At 48.7% G+C, this 25,738-nt stretch overlaps 1 protein-coding gene across 1 annotated transcript in view; it reads left to right on the top strand.

Annotated features, from left to right (window-relative positions):
* LOC119433630 (uncharacterized) overlaps positions 1-25,448 on the top strand; it is a 41,966-nt gene extending 16,518 nt beyond the window's left edge. The window contains exons 2-5 of the mRNA XM_037700887.2: positions 23,266-23,428; positions 23,666-23,840; positions 24,263-24,556; positions 25,270-25,448. Coding sequence (XP_037556815.1) covers positions 23,266-23,428; positions 23,666-23,840; positions 24,263-24,556; positions 25,270-25,448 — 811 coding nt within the window. The remainder of the gene's footprint in view (positions 1-23,265; positions 23,429-23,665; positions 23,841-24,262; positions 24,557-25,269) is intronic.
* The last annotated feature ends 290 nt before the right edge of the window (positions 25,449-25,738 follow it).

A 25,738-nucleotide genomic window follows, 5' to 3' on the forward strand; every position in this document is an offset into this window, starting at 1 on the left:
TTTCAGAGGATATGATATCGATCGCATAATTACGCGGAGCTCGATAAAATGGTGCTACTTGACGCGCCAAAGAGCCCTGTTCTGTCTGCAGATACAGTTCCCACCTTATTTACGAACTGTCCAAAGAACCTCACACGGTCAAATAAACCTCGAAAGCCGCTGCGGAAGAGAGAACCTCCTGTGTGCCACAAAAACTGCTGTGACCCACAGCAGTCTGTGCAAATTTTGCTGCATGTATAAGATATATATATATACTGGGTGTCTTAACTATCATGCACCAAGATTTAAAAATATGAAAATGTCACATAGCTGGACAGAACCAAGGCAATGTTGTCTGTCGTCTCTTAGAGATACTCAGATTATTTTTTGCATTCCGCCTTATTACATAATTATTTTCATAACTGATTAATCAAATATATCTTTTCCGTGCTCACGTTGGTTTCGACGGGAATTCAGGGCGCAGGCTCCTTTCCCAAGCGCATCACCCCTGAAGAAAGCCGAACGCCAGGCCGGGGCACGCTTGTACCCATTTGAACCAGTGGGTGCCCGGCGGCGGTGGGAATCGAACCCATAGCCTAAAAAAGTCTGAACGAGAGAAATGCACAGCAACATGAAAGATTCCCGATACAGCTTTTTGTTGCTCAATACGTGATACACAAAAGTGTTTTCCGAGCGTGAAAGAAACCTGCGAATAGATTCAAAATTGCCTTCAGGCACTTTGCGTGTATTCGTGGGCTTCTTTCACGCTCGGAAAAATACTTCTGCGTAGCTTGTATTGAGTAATAGAAAGCTGTATCGGGGGTCTTTCATGATGCTCTCCAATTTTCTCATTGAAACTTTTAATATAATTATAATATTTGAGAAGTAGATTGATTAATTAAGATTAATCATTAATTAGGCCAAATGTAAAAGATAATCTCAGTATCTCCAAGGGACGGAAAACAACATTACCTTGGTTCTGTTCAGCTACGTGACATTTACATGTGTTTAAATCTTTGTGCACCCTGTATAATACTGCTGTTTTCTGTGCAGATGTGTGCCAGATTTCAAGTTTGTGCCATCCTGGATACTGAATGTTTTCACAATGTGCGTGCGGTGTATATTACACGCTTGAATGTTTTTATTCAAAATTTTTGCATTGTGGGAGAGTATGAGAGCGTAAGCTTCTGGAAAAGCTATCCTCTATTAAAATTATCGAGCTGCGCTTCATGCACAATTTTTTAATTATTCTGTCTTTGCAAAATAAAAAATAAAAAGTCTATGAGATTATTGTGTGCTGGTTATAAGTGTATTTGTGGACAGGCTGTAGCATGCATTGCATCCTACAGCCTGTGCTACAGTGATGGGAGCGCCACAGACATCACTTTTTTTTCCGTGCTCACGTTGGTTTCGACGAGAATTCAGGGCGCAGGCTCCTTTCCCAAGCGTATCACCCCTGAAGGAAGCCGAACGCCAGGCCGGGGTACGCTTGTACCCTTTCGAACCAGTGGGTGCCCGGCGGCGGTGGGAATCGAACCCACAGCCTCCCGCAGCCGAGGCGGGCGTTCTACCACTAGGCCACGGCTCACATTGGCACATGCTCATACGCAATTTATGAAAGAAGAAAGTCACCTTTTAGTTCCTGCAAGAGTCACTCGCTCCCCAAACGACGAAAGCCAAATGAATAATATCCAAAGTCTATGTTAAGTGGAATTGAAATAAAAAAGATTTTCACAAGGGGGGGGGGGGGGGTAAACTGTATTAGTGATATTGTAATCCAAGATAAAACGCCTGCCTTCGTCCCGCCTGATAAATTATCTTTTGAAAGATTTCTTTACATAGCTATGTGATTTCTCATCATAGGTTCTAGCCATGAACACCCACTTTGCTCTAGTGTGTTGCATATCGCAAGCTTGCGCCATTTCATTTCTTAAATTATATCGCGCCCACACTGAATTCGCGTGACGATGCTTGAACGGTTTTCTGAGTTTGAATTTTCCGATGCAGTCACTATTTTCTTCTGATCGAGGGGTAGCACGCGGGCTTACGCTTTCATTTTTTTGTGCTTGTATGCATGACTAGATCGGCCGCAACAAAATGTGCGCGCGAGCGGAATGTGAGTGGGCGTTGAGTGCTGCCCGATCGATCCATGTTCACGTCATTCACGCCCTGCACAATATACGTTCATGTTAGCAAAGCATTCAGCCTGGTACACTTATCACCTTAATCTGAAATAACGAATTTCCTTCGCGCTTTGAGGTTTACTGGCGCCACTATGAACGAAAATATAGCGGAGGCAGAGGAATGCCAAGCCGCCGGCGCCGCTAAGCTGGGACCGCTGGCTGCGGCACCATCTATCGGCTCGCAGCAGAGCTACTCGGTGCGCCCGCGCGCGGCCGAACATAATCTGGACGCTCCCTCGCGCGCAGTGTCAACACCTAAATATTCTTCCACCGTGAACGAGAGAGAGCCGGCTTCCTCTCTACGAAAGAACCGCCGCTCACTTACCAAACCATGGCTCCCTCGCTCCTCAAAAGAGCGGCTCAAAAGATCCGGCGCTCAGGAGCGAGCCGGATCTTTTGAGCCGCGAGGAAGCCGTGGTTCAGTAAGTGAGCGGCGGTTCTTTCGTTCTTCAGCCGAAGGCGAGGGGGTGAAGGCGACTCTTGCGAGCATGGAGGAAGGAAAAAAATGCTTGCGAGGAAGGGCGGGAGGGCAGTTGTGTTGTCGTACCGCTAACAGATGGCGCGGAAGTCGCACCCAGCATAAAGTCCCTTGATGTAGGAAAGTACCGCCACTCTTTGTACTTTGCCGCCGGCGCGCGACCTCCTCGCCTCCTCCTCGCCCCTCGCGAGTCCACTCCGCGACAGAGGGCCTTGGGCGCGTTTTCCTGCACGATGATTGGTCTCCCTGCCGTTGCGCTTGGAAACGAGCGGAGCTTGCGTTTTGCTTGTGTTTTGCTTTTTCGTTCGCGCCATTTTGCGCCTCAGCTCGGCTGGCTCGGCGTATAGAGAACGTCGTGCGCTAACATTGCACGCTGTTTCGAGCACTGCCTGCTGGCGCTATGCCGTGCTGCTGCGCATATAACTGCAGCAAGAAGCGTGATGATGGCTATGCAGTTTTTACGATACCGCAGGGAAAGCGTGATGGCTTGCGCAAGAAGCAGTGGCTGCACAACAATGGCCGGAAGAACTTTGTCCCGACAAGGAACAGTGTTGTTTGCGAGGTAAGGCGCCTTTCTTATTGCTCGTATCAAAGCATCCCCTAATGCTGCATTTTTTCAATTCTTCCGGCCTGCTCATTCGCGTTTTTGCTGCGGCAATTTGTACGTTGCATAAAAATGGGGTTCTCCTCAGAATGCTGAATATTCTGCTGGGACTCCATCACCTCGCACGTCGTCAACTCTTATTCAATCGGAAATGCAGCACTATAGATTCTGCTTTCCACTGAACAGATATACCCGAAGATACAGCCTCTCGATCGCACTTTTCGTGATTGTTAGGATCCGTTGCCTGTTTTACTGAAAATCAAAATAGCAGCTTGTAGAGGAGCTATTTACAGCTTACTTCGATGTGTGTACCCTGCAATGGGGCCCTGCAATGAATGCAGGGCCCCCAAAAAATAGTGGCAAGTATACCCGTGGTATTGCAGGTGATGAGCGCCAGCTAGTCCACATTTTAAGGCGAGACCCTTAGTTGGACATGTTTCAAGGTGAGCGTTTGAGGTACAGAAAGTAACGTGACCTAAGAAGGCCAGAAGCGAGTCAAATCATGTCCAGCCGTGTATAATAAATTATTAATGATTAGCAAAGTAAATTCATGACTGATTAATGATTGTATTAAGGTGTTTAAAGTTGATTAAGGGTGATTAAGGTTAAATAAGGAGGGCTAGGGCCGATTAAGATGATTAAGCTGGATTAGGGTGGTTTAGGGTGGATCAAGATATAATAAGGAGGATTAGGGTGGATTAACGCTGATTAACGTGCATGAAGGAAGATTAAGGTGGATTAAGGTCGATTAAAGTGCATTAAGGAGGATTATGGTGGTTTAAGGTTGAATAATGTGGATTAAGGATGATTAGGGTGCATTGAGGTGGATTAAGTTCTATCCAGGTGTATTAAGGAGGGTTAGAGTGGGTTAAGGTCGAATGAGGTGCGTGAAGGTGGATTAGTGTGGATTGAGGTGAATTACAGTAGATTTTACAAGACTCGCATTGGAGTCTCTTAGGCGATAGCTAAGGACACCTGGTGATCTTTTTCAGTTCTTGAATTTGCTTTGAACTGGGCTGCCATCCATGCGTGAGTGGGTGACGATTATTATCTGGTTGTCTCACGGATACAGGCAATGTGCAGGAGGTGTTCACATGATCGCGCACCCTTGCTGTTGATATCGACTGCTAGGCGGAGGCCGGGAATCTTTGCTTTAATAGCGAATGCGTTAAATCACCTTTCTTCGGTTTTGTTCTGTGGGTAAACCTTTTCCATCCATGTAACTCGAGCTGATGTCATTGTATCAATGCGCTTTGATTACGAAGTTGAGCAATAATGATTATGGTTATGATGTAGCAATGCAGGAAATATTATGTAGGCAATAATGGTTACCACTGCAGTGTATTAGGCACTTGTACTTGTATAAAGGGCGTTTTATTCATCCTGCCTGAGTGATTAACTCTTCGATAAATGTTCTAGCTACATTTCACTGATGACCAATTTGAGCCGCGCATACTACAAGAACTTGGAAAAAAAAAGCTCAAGCCCAACGCAGTTCCAACAATTTTTTCCCACCGACCTGTTGCGAAGCACAGAAAGCCCCCTCGACAGCGGCATGAACCTCGAACTGACAGTAGTAAGTGATTGCTGCTGCTTGCTCCTTGTCCCACCTTCAACAATATTGATCTCGGTCGCTTAACGACGCAGCCAACGAAACTATGATCCTTTATGCAGAGCCTGTCGCCACCGCATGCTTGCCCGCAATCTACAATACGTCGGCAATAGGGCCCCCGCTAATCAAAATCACGATTTTAACTATCCTATATACATAATTTAACGATATGTTGGTGTGAACTATCAAAATACCTTTTCCAGAGGCGTTTCTTTTGCCTAAAAATATAGAATGCCTTCTCCCATAGGTATACCGAGTATTTTTTTAAGCTTCATTGACACCGACGCCTAAAGAATAATCTGTAAATACCTTTCCTCAGATTCTGTTATTGTGGGTGATGAGTGGCTGCCGGCACCGCTTCATCGCACTGAAATTGTGCAACGGTCCTATTTAATGCAGAAACCACAGCGCAAAAGCTACTTTGACATTGAGACAAACACATGGACGGACGATGCTCTCGCCAGTAATTCATTATAAGAAGGCACACTGAATATAATACCTGCGGTGCACATGCGTGCACATACAAGAAAAAACTGCCAAACATAGAGCGATCTGCCACAAGCAATACTAGATCAGATGCAAAAAGTAAAGCAGCGTATCATGTGGCAGAAAAAATAACTGGAGTATAGAACTCGCCTCAAAGCTCCTTTTACATCAGTGTGTGTCATTCATACGGCTTTAAGATGAAACCAACCTCATCATAAACGTTGCCTTCAGCATTCTCCATGCTGTTATCACCATTTTTCAAAATATTCTACGCCAATGGGGCACGCAACTGGCCCAAAATAATGCGCCTCCATCGAATTCTTCGGCCCGTCCGCGGGAGCCCAGGCGCAATAGCGTGCCGTGCGCAGCGCGCGCAGCCGGCGGGCGAGGCGAATCGAGGAGGAAACGCGAGAGAACCGGCTCCCTTTCTCCAAAAGAACCACCGCTCACTTTTACTGAACCACGGCTTACTCGCTGTTTAAAAAGAGCTGCTCACAAGATCCGGCTCGCTCCTGAGCGACCCATCTATAGTTCCGAGCCGCTCACTGAAGTGAGCCGTTTTGCCCATCTCTACCGCGGACGAGTGTAGCCCTCCCCAGCTCACGAAACCCTGTCACCCCCCCCCCCCCCCCCCGCTTGCTGGGAACGCAGATTGTATCACCCACGCGGTGGCAACGTAGCGCATGCGCAGTCCGTCTCCCCTCCGCTTTCTGCCTCATGCTTTCTTTCATATTCCGCTGCGCTCCGCATTCTCTTTGACCTTTCGCTGTGCTCGTTCGCTTGGTTACGAGGTACGCCGAGGCACGCCGACACTCAGCGCAGAAACGGGCGGCCAAGAGCTGCGCTCTAAAAAATTACGGCAGATCTCATCTCACGATGACTTGCTGTCGACGCTAATGCGAATAGCATTCGAGCTATGTAGCGACATACCATATTCTCGAAGTCCCGCTTGTTTAACGCGTGCAGTGGCGATGCTGAGACTTTCGTTAAATCGGCTATATGCTACATACTCCGATATCATCCCTCTTAGCTCTGGCACTCGCTTGCCAAGGTGGCCCATGAGCATGGAGGCATGACGCTGACACAGTGGCGATGAAAGAGGGAGTAGGAATGATATCGATAGAATGGCAAAGGCGTATAACAACATCACTCTTAAATTATGACGATGCTATAACAACGGCAACGTGATGACGACGACATGAGGACAAAGAGATGAGGATGGTGCGACGACGACTTTATGACGAAAACCGCGTGAGAAGCCAGAGTGACTATGATCGCATGACGAAGACGGCATAACAATGACGGTATGACAATGGATGCATGATAGCGTCTGTGTGACGACGTCGCAATGACGAGGATGACATCATGAAGACGGCATATTCACGGTTGAATTATGACAGTATGATTGCGATGGAATGTAGAACAAGAAATGACGTCGATGGTCTGACGATGGTTCAATGACGACTACCACATGTTGGCAACGGTATGACCATACTGACGTGATAACGATGGTGAGACGACAGCGTGACGAAGATTGCATGACAAGAACGGTATGACGACGAATGCATGACGACGATGCAGTGACGACGATGGCAAGGCAATAACATGAGGACGAGTGTGGGATGACAATGACATGACGATTACTGTATCACAAAACCTCTATGACGACAATGGCTTCACGACGACGGCATGACCAGAGCCGGATTGCGTAGCTGGAGGGACGGTGACGGCATGACAAGGGCGCAATAATCACGATTGAATAACGGCAGCATAATTGCAATACAATGACGAAGAAAATTGACGTCGATGCAATAACGAAGGCGGTATGACGACGGCGGCATGACGATGATGACATGACGTTACACCAGTGCGGTAACGACAACGTGAAGACCACATGACGGGGATGGCATGAGGACCACGGCATGACGAGAGTTGGATGACAAAGTTGAGATGACGACGATGCAATGAGCACGACGGCATCATGACCCCGAAAACGTACCTAGCGACCCAAGTTATTTGGACCACTGGGTCGGAGTGCAAGGCATGACGAAGACAGCTTGACGAGAGTCAGATCACGGAACTTTAATGTTGACGATTGAATGACCACAGCGGCCAAACAATGGTGGTGTGACAGCGAATGCATGGCGACTGTATGACGGCGGTGGCGTGACGACGACGGCACGACAAATGTCGGTTGACAAAGCCGGAATGACGGCGATGCAACTACTACGATGGCATCACGAGCCCATGTCTATTGTCCCGTTCTATTAGACAACTTGGGCGACTGGGTCGGGGAAAACGAGGCTGGAATGGCGACCGTGGAACGACCGCGGCAGCATCTCGACCAGGAGCACATACCTAGCGGCCCAAGCAGGTAGACAACCAGGGCCACTGGGTTGACGTGAGAGAGAGAGAGAATTACAGGGTAAGCTGTTATGAACTCATTCCAATAGCCGTTTCGGGTCGCGATGATGCCGCCGCCGGCGCCTCCCGCCGCGTAATCGCTATCGCCGGAAACGCGAAAAAAAAAAACACCGCATATCCACGGGGTGAATGATGATGAGTGGGCGAAGCTCCGGAGGGAATCATCGGTAAACCATGAATTTTCCGTGTAATTCGCCCAGTCTCGCCGCACTAAATCGAGCGATTGACTTCCACCAATGACACGCGCCATATGTGACGTCATTCCTATTTTATAACAGCGCCCTTCATTAAAATTGCGCCATCTCCCGCTTAAGGGGACGCTAGCACAAACGCGTTAGAAACATGCAGTACTCTCAAGTAAGGGGGAGAGGCCACAGCGTCTTACGCAGCCGTTTACACATGCCGGAATGTGCACCGCGTTTGCCGACGCCATCACATGACTGCTGAGAGAGTATAACCCCCGTATTCATAAACGCTCCTCGACTTGAACTTGACTTGCCACCGCCTTCAACGCGTTTCGAACGCGCTGCTCAAGGCGGTGGCAAGTCAAGTTCAAGTGGAGGAGCGTTTATGAATACGGGGGTAAGGCGGAGAGGCCACAGCGTCTTACACCAGCTTCTTACACGGGCCGTAACGCGCTAGCACAAACGCGTTAGAAACGCGCAGTCTTTCGTTAATGTTGGGTATTTATTGTCATCGTGGTGCGTGTGTCCATGTGCGCTTCGTGGCGTAGTGGTTAGCGCCACGCGTTCGGAAGCGAGGGGTCCCTGGTTCGATTCCGCGCTACGGACACAACTTTCGGAATTTTTTTTCATAAAAGTAGACGTGGCTACCTACTACTACTACAGAGGAGGGACAGACCCACACCCTAAGGAGCTTCGCCCCTAAAAAGTACCCGATTCCCGCCGGGATCGAGCCCGCGCTCGCTGCGTGGCCGGAGCCGGATACTCTACAACTGAGCCACGCAAGCGCTTGCTATCGGGCCGCGGAAAATAGCCTTAATGCAAGCACGCAGGGGGAGACGACTCGAGCCTCCGCCAGTATAGTGGCGCCATCTAGGTAAGACGCCTGCTAGCGCAGCGTCCACAGGCGCAGACGACGATATGCGATTGAGACGAGGCACGCAATCAACGTGCTCCTGAGCTGCCGAGTCTCCGCCAGTGTGGTGTCGCCATCTAGTTAAGGTGCCTGCAAACGCGGCGCACCCGACATGTAAGTTGCAGTTATAAGGCTTGATCGGGCTCAGCAGACTGATGTGCAGAGAGCTCCTGTGCACAAGCCTCAGCTCGCCGTCGACGCCGGGCGGATAGTTCAGATCATTCTCGTCAAAACGACGCGACCAGACTGCCGCGAAGACCCTGTTGTGCGTGGTGCCCAAATTTGAGCTACTCTTGAGCCGCTCCACCAGCTTACACTGAGACTGTGCTGCGTGTGCTGCGTGTGCCGCGCAGGCCTGTGACTTTTTTATTTGAAGGTAGGCAAAGGAGTCAGCCTGAGCTAGCGTGCTCTAGCCTGTTACTCTGCACAGGGGGAGGGGGGAACGGCTATATAGATAGATATATCATCATCATCAGCCTAGATTTATGTCCACTGCAGGACGAAGGCCTCTCCATGTGATCTCCAATTACCCCTGTCTTGCGCTAGCATATTCCAACTTGCGCCTGCAAATTTCCTAACTTCATCACCCCACCTAGTTTTCTGCCGTCCTCGACTGCGCTTCCCTTCTCTTGGTATCCATTCTGTAACTCTAATGGTCCACCGGTTATCCATCCTACGCATTACATGGCCTGCCCAGAAGTAAGCATTGCGTTCTCACGAACAGACACGAATGCCCTGATTCGGTGCGTTATGCGGAACTCCACACTTGAGTACTGGACCAATCCTGATCGACGACACAGGCGACTGCACAAATGGGATCCAGAAGTGAAGTTCCGCATGCCTCATAAACTAAAGAGGAGCATAAGAAGTGTGTTGCACCCGATTCGTCTTGGTGTTGCACTCACGAGGCGTTATACGCATATCATCGGCTGCAGTGACACTGGTCCCAACTGCGATCACTGCCAAGTGCCCACCTTCCCCAGTGTAGAGTAGCAGGCCAGAGCAAACTAACGCTCAAGCCGGCCTCTTCTTCAAATTAACCTCTCTCTCTCTCTCTGCCCAGGTCCATTTGTTCCGCTTAATGGCAACTAGAGTATCGGCTATTCCCGTTTGTTCTCTTATCCACACTCTGATAGATATATAGATAGGCCCAAAACCACTGAAGTAGCCAAATAATGTTATTTGCATTAAAAATTGCCCTAGTAGAGCTGCTCGGAGCATCGTACGAAAGACGACGATTCGAAGACACCTTCTGGCAGAGCACGTGCTTTTTTTCTTTCTTTTTTCGTCTGGCAAGCGCTGCGATGAATTTGATCAAATGAACTACGAGCAAGATTTCGCTTGGTACTTTCTGTAGGCCGCGGTATCATCAAGAGTGCGTCGTCATGGCCAGACGAAGCCTTGAAGCGCTCGGTCGATTGGATCCAATCATCATAACGCCAGCGCCGAGCCGAGGTGAGCCTCTGCAGAGCCCGACTAGTGAGCGTTGCCACAGACGGCATAAAATCTACTGAGAATTGTTTGAAAAAAGTCGCAGTTTTGCCCGAAAGGCGAACCATCGATTGCGTTATCAATTGCGCAGACAGCTGTACGAAGTAAGGATAGTAGTTTTGTCGGCCGTATAAAGTTGCAAACATTCGCTTACTATATAACAAGCATATGGTGTCAGCGCGCACAGGCAAACATGAACACATCACATTCTTTGACCGCGGACATTCGCTTAAAGGGCCCCTAAACAACCTCAGATAATTTTCGAACATTTCAAGTAAACACGCGCATCGAGTTCAGAATGCCATCACGATCAACGATGCCAAACGCTGCAGCGCTACGCGCCGCGGGCGCGCCACAAAATAAAAAAAAAACTATACCGTCCTCCTCTCCTGGCCTTTCCGGTATTCCCAGCGGTCCTCGCGATGTCAGCGGCATGGAGTTTCTCACTATAACACCTAGAGGGTAATCTGGCGCCACCGTCTATGCGAGTTTCTTAAAGGGCGATGTGTCGTCATGGGAATGATGGGATATGCGCCTGCGAGGCTTGTGTTGGCTGGTGTTGTACGAGGCTTCGTCTAAAACGTGGCTATGGCTACACAAATAACGCGTTCTTAAAGTAAAATCTACATAAAAGGCTTTTATTCACCCATATTACACCTCTCAATAAAGTTTACTCACCTACAATGCAGCATCAAGCGAAGAAAAGCAAGAACAGGCGACAAGTTGTTCCAAAGTGAGCGAGAATCCTGTCTGCCCTCCAATTTATAGTTAGCTGATACGTATAGCTGATACTTTTTACGGTTCATATAATTCTACATCCAATAGTGAGTCCTCACAATCAAAAAAAAAGGTTTTTGTGTAATAATAAATCTAAAGCAGTTTTTTACGTGCTGTTTTAGCAGGAAATGAATCATTGTGACGGGCGGGACGGTGCTAGCCAGGCGTCTTCAAGGCTTGCTGGTTCTCCGAGAACGATGCCAATCCGAAGTTACAATATACCGGCATTCGCATGGATACCACAGCGCAGCAGCGCCAGTTTTCCCTCTATAGGTAATATAGTGAGAAACTCTATGGTCAGCAGGGTGAATCTGGTGATGTCAGCGTCGGGGACGATGCCCATTGGTCGAACAAGAACCTACGACTTCCGGTTTGTCTGCTAGCAGGTACGCGCGCTCCCTGCTCTTCCTTGTCGTGTTGCTCGCTTGTGCGTCCTTGCAAATCAGTAATTACAGCCCGCAACGCAAGTGCCAAATCGCTGGTGTTCCAACACAGTCGTGCTTAGCGGTCTGATTACCTGCGCGAACAGAGTGCGACAGTGTTGGCCTTTCAGACGAGCGCGCAACACGGTCTATAGCGGCACGCTTCGCATGAACACGGACCGGTAGCGGGTAGCCGAGAAGCGCCGAGTCCACGTACCCGTTACCGGCACGGTAACTCGCAGCATGCCGTTTGCCATTCGCGGGCCGCCGTTCCACGGCTGTTTTCCTCGCGAACGGCGAGATTTCCTTGATGTAAAGAGGATGAGATCGGAACCTATTTGTGTATTAGCCTCACCGTCGCCGATATCGTCGCTAGGCCTTTTCCGGCTCACTTCAAAGCTAAAACGGACGGTGCTTCGGAATGAATTACCGACGCTCACAAGTCGCAATATTTTCTTACCATTGTTATCGCTCTTCGCAATAATTGTACACGAAGAAGAAAACACGCTTATATTAGCGGCGCCGTTGGCTGCGATGCGAGCACAGCCGAGCCGGTCGTCTCCCGTCGGTAGCCGTGCACGGCAGCTGAGCTCGACAAGTATCGAAGCTCTCGAGTTCGTGTTTAACGTTTGACAGTGGATATCGTTCTTCTTAAAATATACAATTTACGCATCATAGCGAAAATTATTTTGCTTGGAACAGAAGCTGCAGCCGATGTTTTCGTCGCCGGTGGCGGAGGCGAGCAGCTTCGCAGTCGTCGATTGGTCCGTTGATCGTGCTGCGGGCGGTGCGCTTGCCGGACTACCGTCTACTTTGGACACCTCTCGCGCGGCAAACGTTCAAGGGAGGCCGGTTCGCCGTCGGTATATTTGCCGCTAGCGTGGGCGTGCCTTAACCGGAAGTGGGAGGTCTTTTGAGAAGCGCGTTGGCGATGACGTAGGTCACGTGACATTTGGAGCAGCACTCGGCGAGGAGGAGAGACCAGCCCACGAGGAGAGTAGCTAAGGAAAGAGCGAAATGAGCGAGGGCCGTTTTTCGACCATCAAACGCGTGTAACTCCGCTATTACGGCACCATTTAGAAACATTCTCGCGGCTACGTGTTCGTTATAGACTCGTACACAACTGCAACACCACAACTAAATTTCGACCTCTGGGTAGTTTAGGGGCCCTTTAAAACACTGGCATGAGGATGCGTGGCAGCAGCAGCGAGCGAAGTGACCTTCGTGCTGTCATCGCTTCAACGCAAACTGGGCGGCGAGCACAGAGGTAGGAGCCATCGAAGCACCTAAAATCGGCCCCCAACGGAGCGGGGGTCATAGCACTAGAAGACACGGACAAAAAATGTCACAGTTTCGCCCTAAGGGCGAAGCAATGAATGCGATAGCAACACAGCAATGTCATACGAAGTAAGGTGAGCGGCCTTGGTAGCAATATGAATTGTAGTAAACATGAGCTGATTAAGTAAGCAGGTGTGCTGCGGCGTAAGTAGACCGACATGAAGAGAGACTCGATGACCACGAGAAGGCGCGTGTGAAACGGTGGTGTTGATGAGAAGCGCTTACCGTGGGCAGCGCGTGCGAAGGGACACACCTGTAATGCTGCACTGCCGATCTGGGCAGCATTGCATGTGTAGCGTGCGTTGGAAAATGTGACCCGACTATTACTAACTGAATGAACAAGCGTGGTGTGAGCGCGCACAAACAAACATGAATAGATCACACTGAATGACTGCAGTCAACGACTGTCAAAACCCTGGCAGCGAGCGTATGTACGTGCGGTCTATCGCTTCAACGGAAATTGACCGGTGAATGCAGGGAGCATAAAGGTCAGAGCCGTGTGGAGATAAGAGACGGTGCGGTCGAACGAACGACGAGCGCGGTTGTTGGCAGCGTAGAAGTGCGCCCCCCGCTCCCTCCGGCGCTGGCTTCCCGCTTCCTTGCTTGGGCGTGGGAGAGATAAGAGAGTGTGCGGACGAGCGACGAGCGCGGTTGTTGGCAGAGAAGTGCCCCCCCCCCCCCCCCCCCCCCCTGCTCCCTCCGGCGTTGGCTTTCCGCTTCCTTGCTTGCGCGTGGGAGATTGAGTGCGTTCGCTCTCCGTGATAGCGCGCGTCCCCGCACGCTTCCGCTGGGGCATACGGCGCGCGGCGAAGATTTTATCTATACGGAACCTCACGGCGACGGCGACGGCGACGCCGACGGCAGAAATCCGATTGAAGTGTCCATATAATTGCTATCGCAATAAAACGAGACAACAGGACGACCTGTTGTCTCATTCTTCTCCGTGTCTTCTAGCATTGTGACCCCCTCTGATGTACGCGTATATATAACCAACTAGGCCAAAAAGCCATAATTTTAAACCCCAATGCAGATCGCGTTGAAATAGGGTGCCCGTGGCTGCGCAATACGCAACCGCTGCCACAGAATACAACGCCGACCCCCCCCCCCCCACACACACACACACACACTCCGGGGTGATGTGCGCTACAGAGAGAGCGCGTTTCCTCCACGCTTTGATCCCTCGCAGGCGTGAGATTGAGCCGCGATCATCGACTCCCCTCGGGCGCGGTCGCGCACTACGCAGTTGCGGCCGGAGTACGACGCCACCACCCCCTCCCTCCCCTCCTCCCGGGACCTTTCACGCGACGAAAGACGGCGCCTTTCCTCCCCGCTTTCCACCCGCACGCGTGAGAGAGAGAGAGCCGCGATCGTCGGGTTCCTTCGCGCGTTTTCACTCGCGCATAGAGCATACGGAGCGCGCGACGGTGTCATCGCCCTTGGACTTCATACGGAACGGAACATCACGGTGACGGCGAAAATCCGCCTGTAACGTCCATATAATTGCCATTCTAATAAATCTCGAGACTGGAGGGTGCGTTGGTTCCCCGAAAAACGATAAACTTTTCGACAGATGGCCTTGCAGAAGTTTGCTCGTGGCGATGCGGGCTGAGATATACGACAGTGTTTTACGGCATTTAACACTGCAATGTCGCCACAACTGTCCTATGCGTAGCCATAAAATGTAATGGCAATATATATAGTCTTAACCTTATAAGATTTGATCCGTAACTTTATTTTTAACTGCCTTTTCACTGAATAATATGTTTTAGCAATGTTTTGAGTACCGGAGAAAACCAACAGATAGTGGTGTTTGGGAATTATTTCAAAGTGATATAATGTTATCTTAACACAGAAATAAAGGAAGGAAAGAGAGGAGAAGGAAAGGCAGGGAGGTTAAGCAGTTCAGCACAACCGGTTTGCTACCCTACACCAGAAATAAAGATTGTGTTGGTACTAAGCACATGTGCATATAATACTTAGTTCAAAATCTCAACGAACCCATTGCTCTGAATTCATGGAAAACTCTCAAGGCTCACCAGTGTAATGCGTGCCGTTATAGAATGAGGGCTATAAATAGAAATTTGCGTATTCAGCTTACATTGTGACGCGATGCTGGGCGGATTTTCTCACCTACTTACCCTTAATGTGTACTGTTGTGTGCCCAGTGCATGCGATGTGATATGAGCAGGCGCCGTAGACGACTTGGCGCAACAAGCCTCCGACGGCTAATGTTAATTTTTTCCATCGAGAAGTTGGCCCCGCGAAATATAGATGGCACTGCCGTGCCTCCACAAGCTGTCATTGCAGGACGTAGGGGCTTCTATGGCAGCTTCGCTACCATGCGTACGTGTACCCTTTGTCATGATTCATGTTGAGCTATGTCGGGTGAACAGCTAAATGCACGCTTCCCTCGCATCAACGCTTATTCCGTCTCCGTCGGTGTGTTGCGTGTCTGAGTTGGCACAGTCAGCCTGCTTACGACTGCTGCAATAACTGCCGCATCTACTTCTATAGCTTTGATGCGTGGTTTCACAAAAAGAAAAATGCTTTTCATTTGGTGCCCTTCGACGTGATACTACGGCAACGTGTTTTTCGCAAATAGACCCGATGATGTAATTACGCACCGCTACCGATACAGTAAGCCCTTTCACGGGTGGTGGGATGCCTTCATCCGACTTGCTATATTCTGTAATAAGGCTGTTGGAAGCATTACTAAAGGCAAAAATGATTTCTTCTGTATCAGTAGATTACCCTTCCGCAATACCGAAAACACTTAGCACGAGAAGCCGCTTGGTAAGCCAGAAAGAAACGAAAAACACAGAGGCGAGTGGCGACGCCACCTACTTGTTCCCGCACCAGCTCACCGTGATGTCATGAATTTTGACTGCGTCTTCTAGGTCTCAGTTAATTATTTATCGGTAAAGACTGACTACATTGTGTTGTAAAGAGCCCAAGACTAAATGTGGCAAGTTTCTTGAACGTTTGCTGCGCCAACGTGGCCCAAATACAAAAAATTACTTTAGAAGTTGTTACGTCACACAGAAGTGCGGACGTTGGGGTTTCCGTGCGAAATTAAAGAAAAATTAACTTTGAGCTCCATTCTGTCTTCTAATAATTCATCTATTGCAGTGTAATTAACGACAGCAGAGTTTTCGAAGAATACTTTATGAGTCTACGTTGATTTATTGTTTTGCTTTAGTGTCCCTTTAGGGTCGAGGTTGATCCCTTCGGAGCGGTGGTGTTCGTAGTTTTGAGCGAAGAGGAGAGAGTGTGAAATGAGGAGAGGAGGTGCAGAGAGAGAAAGATACACACAGAGAGCGAGAAAAATAAAGAAATAAATTAAACAAAAAAAAATTTGGAGGACGCTTAAGCTTCGCCTTTAAGAGTAGAACGCGATAGCGTTATCGGGACCTGTTCGATCTATCGCATCACATCATTCGCATACGGCAAGTAGGCTTCATTCACGGCAACACTGAACGTGGGAAAGCCAGCTTACAAAGACCAAGCTTACACCGATGCCCTTAACGTCGGCTTCACTTTTAAACTGAAATGCATTGCTGAAAAGTCGTTTTTCCAGGGGCAATATAAGTTGCCTTATATTAAAATGTGAAGGCCCTAGCACCTTTTTTTATTACTTTAATAATTGTTTGCTATTGCCCTGACGCGCGCAGGTCTGGTAGAAATGCTGGAAAAGGGGTTTGTGTTTGAGTTTCCGCGTAAAGAATTAGGTTTTTTCGTGCATTCAAATTACAATCCGACGCCCATTGGTAAACAATCCAACGGCGAATCCGTCGCCGAATGGTAAAGTCATACTTTGCCATTTTTTCTGACGGATTTCACTGTGAGAAATTCAATTTTTGATCACCAAAACCTTGCACCACGTGGAAGGCCTGCGCGGTCCAATGATTTTCTCCGCCACCCTCGATCACACGCCGGTTGCCGACGCCGGATTTTCTGCGACACGGGGCCCTAAACACTATCGCGTTAATAATCTTTCTTGTCGAGGCACGATTCGTTCCCGGGCACCTACGGTCCGAAGGCCAGCGTCGTAACCACTAGGCTATACATCCACGCTTGCAGAACATGCATTTATGGGAACGATATGACTGTTTTGTACCGACGATTGTAACACAACTTGGTATGGGCGAGACAAAGAGAAAATGAGAGCCAGAGAGAGAAACAAAGGAAGAGAGAGGCGGGATTTGAACCCGGGTACTCACGGTCCGAAGGCGAGCATCGTAACCACAACGCTATATTGCCTTTTTTTTTATTTATTGCCGGTCTTTGACTTGACAGAAACAAACTAATGTGCATTCTGCATAATCAAAACATGCATCAAAACATGCATCAACGCTATATTGTCACATAGTAGTGACGCTGAAGAAAACAGTCGTAAAACTGTGTATGACGAAACTGATTCTTTATTGGGCGAACCTGTGCCCATAGAGTAACATACAAGGAAAAGATAGGACACTTCCATAGGCCCCTGCAGCCGATTTTAGTTCGCAGCGCTCCTAGCGGGTGTGTGGAATCTACACAGACTCGAAGATAGGGAACGCAGAAAAACTGATCTTGAAGGCTATCTTCAAGTGCCTAAAACATACACGGCCTCCAAGATCACTTCCGTGTGAGTGCTCGTCCCGGAGGCTATATTTCGATTTTTTTAGGGCGTTGCTTGCATGGATTGAGTAGCTTCGTGTAAGCAGTACCGCCAGAGCAGCAAGCACACGATGCCACTGTGTGTTTATGCAGACATTTTAAATGAAAATGACAAGTCTTGGAAGAGACTTTTCATGTCATATTCTCAGTAAGCACATGCACACTTTTTTTTTTCGCAACGTTCGATGAGCGCAAGCACAGAAAGATGGATGCACTGCAAATTGCAAGATATGCCAATACAGGTGCCATATGTTGAGAATAAATTTCACAAAAGGAATAAACAGGCGATATTATGAAAAAGCCCCCAGAACAGTAAAACTGCAGAAGACAGCATTAGCATTAAAGAGGAAAACAACGCTCGTCCTTTGAAGCCTAACCTTTCTTATCAAGTGGTAGTTTCGGCCTGCATAGCGAACAAGGAATGAAGGCTGCTCACTGCAGTTGTCAGCCACCACGCTCTCTCCCTGTCCTGCCGTTGTTACTGCACCACGCAACACAGCAGTAATTCCCGTAGTACTTGACTATGGTCGGCATGACCTGAAAAAAAGTACTGGTTATGTATTCTCTCCCGCCTTCGCACACATTTTCACCTACGCACTTCAGATCGCCCTTTCGCGAAAAGCGTCACGTGCAATTGTCGCAGCTAAAAAACAAAAGCAACTTTCGGTATCATGCATGCACTACGGAGGCAGGAGTGTATATTCAAATACGTCGTAGCCACAGCTTACAAACATTCTTCTCAATACGCAAGTTCTCTCTAATTGCGCTCGTAACAAAGGCTTCAAGCAATCTGCGCACGCCACGAATAACTATCCTAAGCATAACTACATGCCTTCACACAATTGCACACACGTGCATTGAATTCAGACTACGTATACCGGCGTGTGCCGACTCACTTTCTCGCGCCAAGAAACGATTTTCTCGCAAACGTGCTGCGCAGCATTGCAAATTGCTGTTTCCTACATAATGTGAAGCAATCTACGAACACCATGCGCGAAGTAAAGAACACAAAAAGCTGTCTGCGCCGAACAGCACAATGCGACAAATGTTAACTTACGGCTGAATTGACAAATACATAAGCAATTTGCAAGGTAATGAAGGGAAAAAAAGAACGTAATGAAGGCCTTCTTACCAAGCAGCAGCCAAGCAGACAGACGTTCTGGCAGACGAACCCAGCAAAGACCACGCAGACGTTATCGCACATCTTTTGTAGCGTCGCCTTGCCGGATCATACCATGGCCGATATTTTGTAGCAAAGCGTTATGCTTTCTTCTATATATATATACTAGTCTTATCATCCACCGCTCACGGCCGGCTGATCCCGTTGATAACGTATACGTCTACAGCCACATAGAGAAGTAGGCGTATAGTCAACACCACCTAGTCTAGGTGGTGTTGGTATAGTGCACTAGAAAAGTTACTACAGTACATAACTAGTACGCGCGTTCCCTTGGAGACAGGGTTGTATTTCCTCTAGCGGGCGGCATGAAGCTGCGTAGCTCGGCCGCTTTTAGGCTGGAGTGGCCACTCTTGTAATCCGTATGTTACTCTATGATGTGCCCACAAACGCAAGCTACACTCAAGCACAACGATAGCGGCGAACACAGTCGGCGATCGTCGAAAATCTGATCTGTGGTGAAACGCGCCGGCTTTTATACCTGAGTCATCGAAGGTTCCAGATTAATCCCTGATGCCCGCGGGTCTTCCAGAAAGTTCTAGACAATTCGCGTCGGTCATACAATCAGATAACATAAGCGTCGCTGTGAAAGCAGGCAACGAAAAGAAGCATCGATAACGTTCGAGAAGCTTCCGATGCAGGCGCGACCTGAGCCGAGCGATAACATTTAACATTTGTTAGCCGGTGGAAAGCGGCCACCGGTGAAAGATAAACATGTATACGTGTCAATATATACCCACGCTTGCAGAGCTCCGCTGTTTCATCAGATTTCACAAGCGTGGAATTGGCTTAATGTTTTCACCACAGCAGTGTGTTGCTATCTTACAGAAGGATTGCAAAACTTTTTTTATTTAAATGTAGTCGTACCCTGTGTGGCCACAAAACTTTGTTCACAGCACTTCGCGCACTTTGAGTCAATCTCAGCGATGCGGTCTTTTTGATCATTTGGCGTGAATTGCGGCTTCAGAAGGTGCCCCTGCCTCCCCTCCATAAAAGCTTTGAAAGAAATTTTTAGCGCGTAAGAATCATCATTTGTTTAAAATTTTTTGCGACGAAGCTTTGCGGCGGACATGTGCCGGTACTGCAGCATGAGTGTAGCAGAGAAACGGACGCAGTATACATTTGCCAAGGCAGCGCTGTGCCATTTGGTGTTGCGTTAGGGAGAATGATCGAAAGTAAAAGAACAGCTAACTTTTAACATTTTTATACTTTTAAAGTTTTTTTTTTGTCCTTTCTGAGCCGCAGTAACGCATCCCAATTATTATGCAGTTCCTGGAGTAATAAAACAAAATCGTTTCTTTCTTCTACTGTGCACCTATTGCGAAGCGCGAAGAATACTTCCCTACCAGAGTATTTCCACAAATATTGCTTGAAAAACCTGAAATGTTTACATTGAACATTACCGCGTCTTGTGCAAAAAACCATGTCAGTAGATCTCTGTGGCATGTACAAAAATTTGCCCGTTGAAGGGTTATGCGTTTCGTGCAAAAACGTCCGTGTTGCAGCATTTCGAAATTGCGAAGACGTCGAAGTCTGAACTGCGATTCACAAATTAACAGAAACGTTAACAAACCGAAGCAGCGAAGCGTAACTGTTTTGCGAACTGTTGCGAAGACCGCTCTTCAACTCACCATCGGGTTTCGTTCGGGAACCGGCGCGAGGGACTCTCGTCGTACCGGTTGCGTTGTCACTCAAAAGAAGTTCTTTCATGACGCTTCTTTGGGGCATTGCATTAATCGTATAGCTATGAAGACCACTAATAAAGACTTGGAAACTAGCAGCGCGAGTTATGGCGTGCATGAGACGTCGTGATTCTGGGTACGATACAAATGCCTAGGAGGCAGGAAGAAGTGACAGTTTGTGACCTCTCGAACAAATTGTTTGCTTTGGTCGAGGAACTAGGAGTGGGCTCGAGCAGCATTGGAACTCTCGGTTAGGGCCGAAAGCGTGTCGCCCGGCACGACATCTCGGCTCGTATTAAGGTGTTGTTTGCGGAGCTCATCGTAGCTGTGGCACTCGGTAATTACCTCGCCAATTGTATGAGGGTTTTTCGCCAAGAGCATTTGGAATGTGTCAGCCTCTATGCCTTTCATGACATTTTTTATCGTCTCAGGATTAATCGTAGCAGGATTAATGCGCCGGCACAGGTCAACCCTTCACCCTTTTGCTGCGCGCGATCATGCAACCGTTGTTCCACGCGAAGCGTGCGCACAGGAGGGCGACCGAAGGCTTTTTTGAAGCATGTCGTAAATGATGCCCAGGGGGAAAGGTTGGATTCATGGTGCTGGAACCAGAGATTGGCGTCTGCAGAAAGGTATAAGATGATGTAAGTGAGTTTATCTGTGCCGCCCTATTTGTTATGCGCACTCACTCGGTCGTATGACGAGAGCCAATGCTCCCCGTCATGGTCGTCGGTGCCACTGAAGACAGGACAATCTTGTGGGCGTAGCACTGACCAGACGACCGGCGATGCCTGGGGAGGATCGGGCTGCGTGGCGTCCTCGGGCATGGCAAAAACGAGAGGGAGCGTCAGGCTGTGGAGTTACAGGTCTGTAAAGGGACCAGTAGCTCCACCAAATGTCGAGAGGCGTTCTGCTGTTTAATGGAGCCCTAAGAAAGTACAGCAAAGCTGCTAGAGGCAGCACCACTCTGGCAATGCAGGCACAAGGTTTCGACTAACTCGTCGTCGTCCTCCTCCTCGAAGCAGTGCATACTGCGCGTTCTTGTCCAGTACAAAAAGCACTTTGGACCATGTCCGTAGATACTTGCACTTTCATGTTGCTTCGTCTACCGAAAGTAATGAATGCTGCATAGGTGGCGTTCTTCGCGAACGTTATAGAGAATCTGCGTAGAGCACGTAGCTCACTTCGATGACAATCAGTGCCAACGCGGCCTAGGGCTCGCTTTTCTAACAAAAGGAATGTTTAGAAGTGGCTGTACGTGTTGAATAAGTTAAATCTGAGAGGTTAGCTAAGCCAGAGCACACAAGAATTAGCCTTCGAAACTCTTAAAAAATTATAACTATACGGAATTCTGAACAGCCTTCAGGCAGTGATTAACATTACTACTGGAGAAGGCACTGACTTTGTTTGAGTGGTGGCGCCGGATGACTGTCATGGTGGAGGCCCGAGTACCGATTCCACGTTAAACCTTTTCTTTTTTTTACCCCCTTTTTTTTCGGGCAGTTTGTCTGACCTAGCAAGAGCCTTTTACCCACTTAGATCTGAACATTCCAAATTACAGCAAACAGTGCGTCCTCGTTGCTGCCGGACGGCCACATCTATTGGACCGTCGGGCCATGTGTTTAAGCACCTTATTGCACGCTTTTTAATACAACTTTTATTACGCAGTTTTACATGTTCTCTCTCACACATGTGAAAAGTGCGGAATAAACGTAGCCTAACAGAAGCACAATAAACGTTCGCATGACCTGACAGTCCAATAGATGTAGCTGTTGACAGGAAGTGGGGACTCACTGCTTGCTGTAATTTGCAATTGTCAGATCCACGTGGCGAAAAAGCTCTTGCAATATAGAATATAGAATACAATATCAAATCGAGTATTCAATAGCTAAACTCAAACGCATATATGTACAGCATGAATATTTATTCCGATATACTTAGGTACCGCGACTCTTCGAACTAGTGCAAAAAGACAGCTGACTAAGCCGACAGTTTTAAACACAGGATCACTTAATGCCATTTAAAACCTGCACAAAGAGCCGTTCAACGTGTTTAGATTCTGGTTTCAAACTGACTTTAAAAGAATGAATGACTGCTCTATGACTAGTTTTCCGAAAAATGCCAAATAAATTGTTGCCGAAAAGAATCCGAAGTTGCGGATGGACAAAAAAAAAAAAAAGAAAAGAAAGAAATCTGCTGAGGGACTTGTGTACCGTAGACGCATGTAAAAAAAGCCAATTTCATGGAACAGATCTCTGGTTGTAGCGTAAAAGATAAAACTGCTGCATGACTAGACTGACAAAAATACTAAATGACAAACTGAAAGCAAAAAAACACGTCATCATGTCATCTTCCAGCGTGACACTAAAAAGAAAGCTTAGCTTGCATTACCATGCAAGTTAAGAGGACGCTCGGGGCTTTCTATCTAAATACACGGGAAAAGAGAAATCGGTTTTCTCAGCCACCACTGCACCAAATTTGATGACGTTTGTTGCATTTCAAAAGAAAAGGTAAAATGTAGAGACTGTTTGCTGCGAATTTTCCATGTAGGTCGGCAATGTTTGAATAAAAATGGACAAATATAGCAAATTTTCAGGAAATAAAACAATTACGTTTACAATTTTGTGACTCAGCAATAAAAATCACATTGTTACCAAGCACTGCTCATGAAGCTGAGGACAGTACAGAAGACGACGACGCTCTCTGATGTCGCGCGGACTGTTTTGTCATTTTGTATGCCGTGTATGCCAGCGGCCGCATTGGAAATATCCTCTAAATATACTTTAAACTTCTATTTCCCCGTAACCTTTTGGTGGAGGTGCGGGCACTCCAAGACGCGCAACGGATTTACGCAGAGGGCGTTCCTTGGCTGCATCGGCTATGCCAGCTCAAGGCGAGAATGCTTCGGGCACGTCGCCAACGGCGCCCACCGCCATCCTGGCACAACCTCGCGACCCTGGCACCGTTTCCGGAACGGATGACACCGACGTTGAGGATTGGCTTCAAGTATATGAACGAGTGAGCGCGAGCAATCACTGGGACCAGACCGTCATGCTCGCTGACCTGATATTTTACCTCGCGGGAACGGCACTCGTCTGATTCGAGACCCACGAAGAGGAACCCAACAGCTGGGACTTGTGCAGGCAAAAGCTCACTGATTTATTTGGCAAGCCTGTTGGCCGCCGGTGTGCCGCGCAGAAAGACCTTGCTTGCCGAGTTCAGACCTGCACTGAGTCCTATTTGACTTATCTTCAGGACGTGCTGGCTCTTTGTCGCAAGGTTGACGAGAAGATGCCGGAAGTGGAAAAGGTCGGGCATATCCTCAAAGGCATCGCGGACGACGCGTTTAGTCTCCTCGTTTTCAAGAAGTCTTCGACAGTGCAGGACATCATTGCTGAATGCCGCTGCTTCGAAGAAGCCCAAAACCGTCGTATTGCTCACAACTTTTCTCGCCTTCCTAATGCGGCTGCAACATCTACCTGCGGGGACCTCCGTCTCCCACCCGTGGCGCCTGCATCCGACAGTATTGTGCGCACCGTCCGCCGGGAGATTGAAGCTGCATCTCCAGTTCCTTCCCTGATTCGCGTCCCAGACGCTTCCCATGCAACAATATCTCTCATCCAGACCGTTGTACGGCAAGAGTTGACCAATGTCGGACTCCACTAACTTAGTCTAGTCCACAGACCCGACTACCGCTCAATAGGCGTCCCCGATCTACCACGAAGTTCGTATGCTCGTCTTCCTTATAGAAATTTGGAGGAATGGCGCAGCTCTGATGACTGGCCTATCTGCTTCTGCTGTGTATGCGTCGGAAACATTTCTCGCCACTGTCGCAGTTTTTGGAACTCGCAGCCTTGGCCGAGCTATCAAAATACCCGGCGCCCACCTGTCACCGCCCGCCGACAGACATCGAAGAAGACACCGCTCCAACATCTCCACCCGCTATACCAACCGTTCCCTTCGCCACGCCCACGTCTTTCCCGCTCGTCTCTGCCTCGTCGCTCTCCGTCTCCTTCTTCCTTCCGCGGCTCCTCAGAAAACTAACGGGCGCAGCTCCGAGAGGTGAGCCTGCCATGACGACCCGACCCGAAATTCCTCTGCTTGCATTGCCTGGCCATCCCAACCTCATCAGCGTGGACGTGGACGGTATACCTGTAACAGCACTTATTGACACAGGAGCACACATATCGGTTATGAACTCGAACCTCCGTACGCGCTTAAAGAAAGTCTTAACTCCTGCCCCGCTCGCTGTCGTCCGCGTAGCTGACGGTAGAACTACAGCTGTTACTGGGATGTGTGCCACCCGTGTCACTTTAGCCGGACACCATACTTCTGTTTTCTTTTACCTCTTGGAGCAGTGCTAATACGAAATCATCTTAGGCCTTGATTCTCTGTCGGCACATTTAGCTATTATTGATTGCTCTGTGGGTGTTGTCAAACTCGTCCTGCCGTGTTCCATTGACCCTCCTAATTCTACGCCGAGTCGACTATGTTCAACCGATTACGTTCGCCTACCTCACCGAGCCGTGACCAATATTGCAATTTCAGCCGGTCCACCTGTCACCGACGGTGATTACGTCGTGTCGCCCAAAGCCACCATCCTGATGTCGCAGAACATCGCATTCCCCCACACGGTCGTCCGCATAAAAGACAATGCCACCTGTCTTCCCGTGGTGAATTTCGGCCTCTGTCCTCAAGTGCTACCTCTGGGCATATCTCTTACAAGCTTGGCGCCGGCTTCCGACTATCATATCTCTGCCTTAACTGGTGATACTGCGTCGTCTATACCTCTGCTGGTTCGGGCCCTACAACCCGAGTATAAGAACCTTTCACGACAATGATCGCTCCTGACCTTCCAGCCCACCATGCGGACGCACTTCGTCGCCTTCGCGCCTCGCACCAGGACATTTTCGATCTTGATGACTGGCCCCTGGTCAAACTGTCCGTTGTGAAACATCGGATGCTCACCGGTGATGCCATCCCGATTCACCGACGGCCCTACCGCGTCTCCCCTGAGCGCCAAGTTATACAGCCATAGCCACAGCCACAGCCAAGTCATACTGAGCGCCAAGTCATAGAGAAGGAAGTCGACAAGATGCTTGCCCGAGATATCATTGAGCCTACTTTAAACTGATAGAGGCCTTCAGGCGTACTAAAAGCGGTTTTTTCACAGTCCATGTCGTCAACTGCAATCTGCCAGTATCCAGAGCGAAGGTCTACTGAAGAAAAATAGTTTGCACCATGTAAACAATCGAGGGCGTCATCTATCCTCGGCAGGGGATACACGTCTCTTCTCTTTTGTTACTTCGCTGAGATGGTGAAAGTCGG

This window comes from Dermacentor silvarum, chromosome 11 (assembly GCF_013339745.2).
Source record: "Dermacentor silvarum isolate Dsil-2018 chromosome 11, BIME_Dsil_1.4, whole genome shotgun sequence".
In the NCBI taxonomy this organism is placed as follows: domain Eukaryota; kingdom Metazoa; phylum Arthropoda; class Arachnida; order Ixodida; family Ixodidae; genus Dermacentor; species Dermacentor silvarum.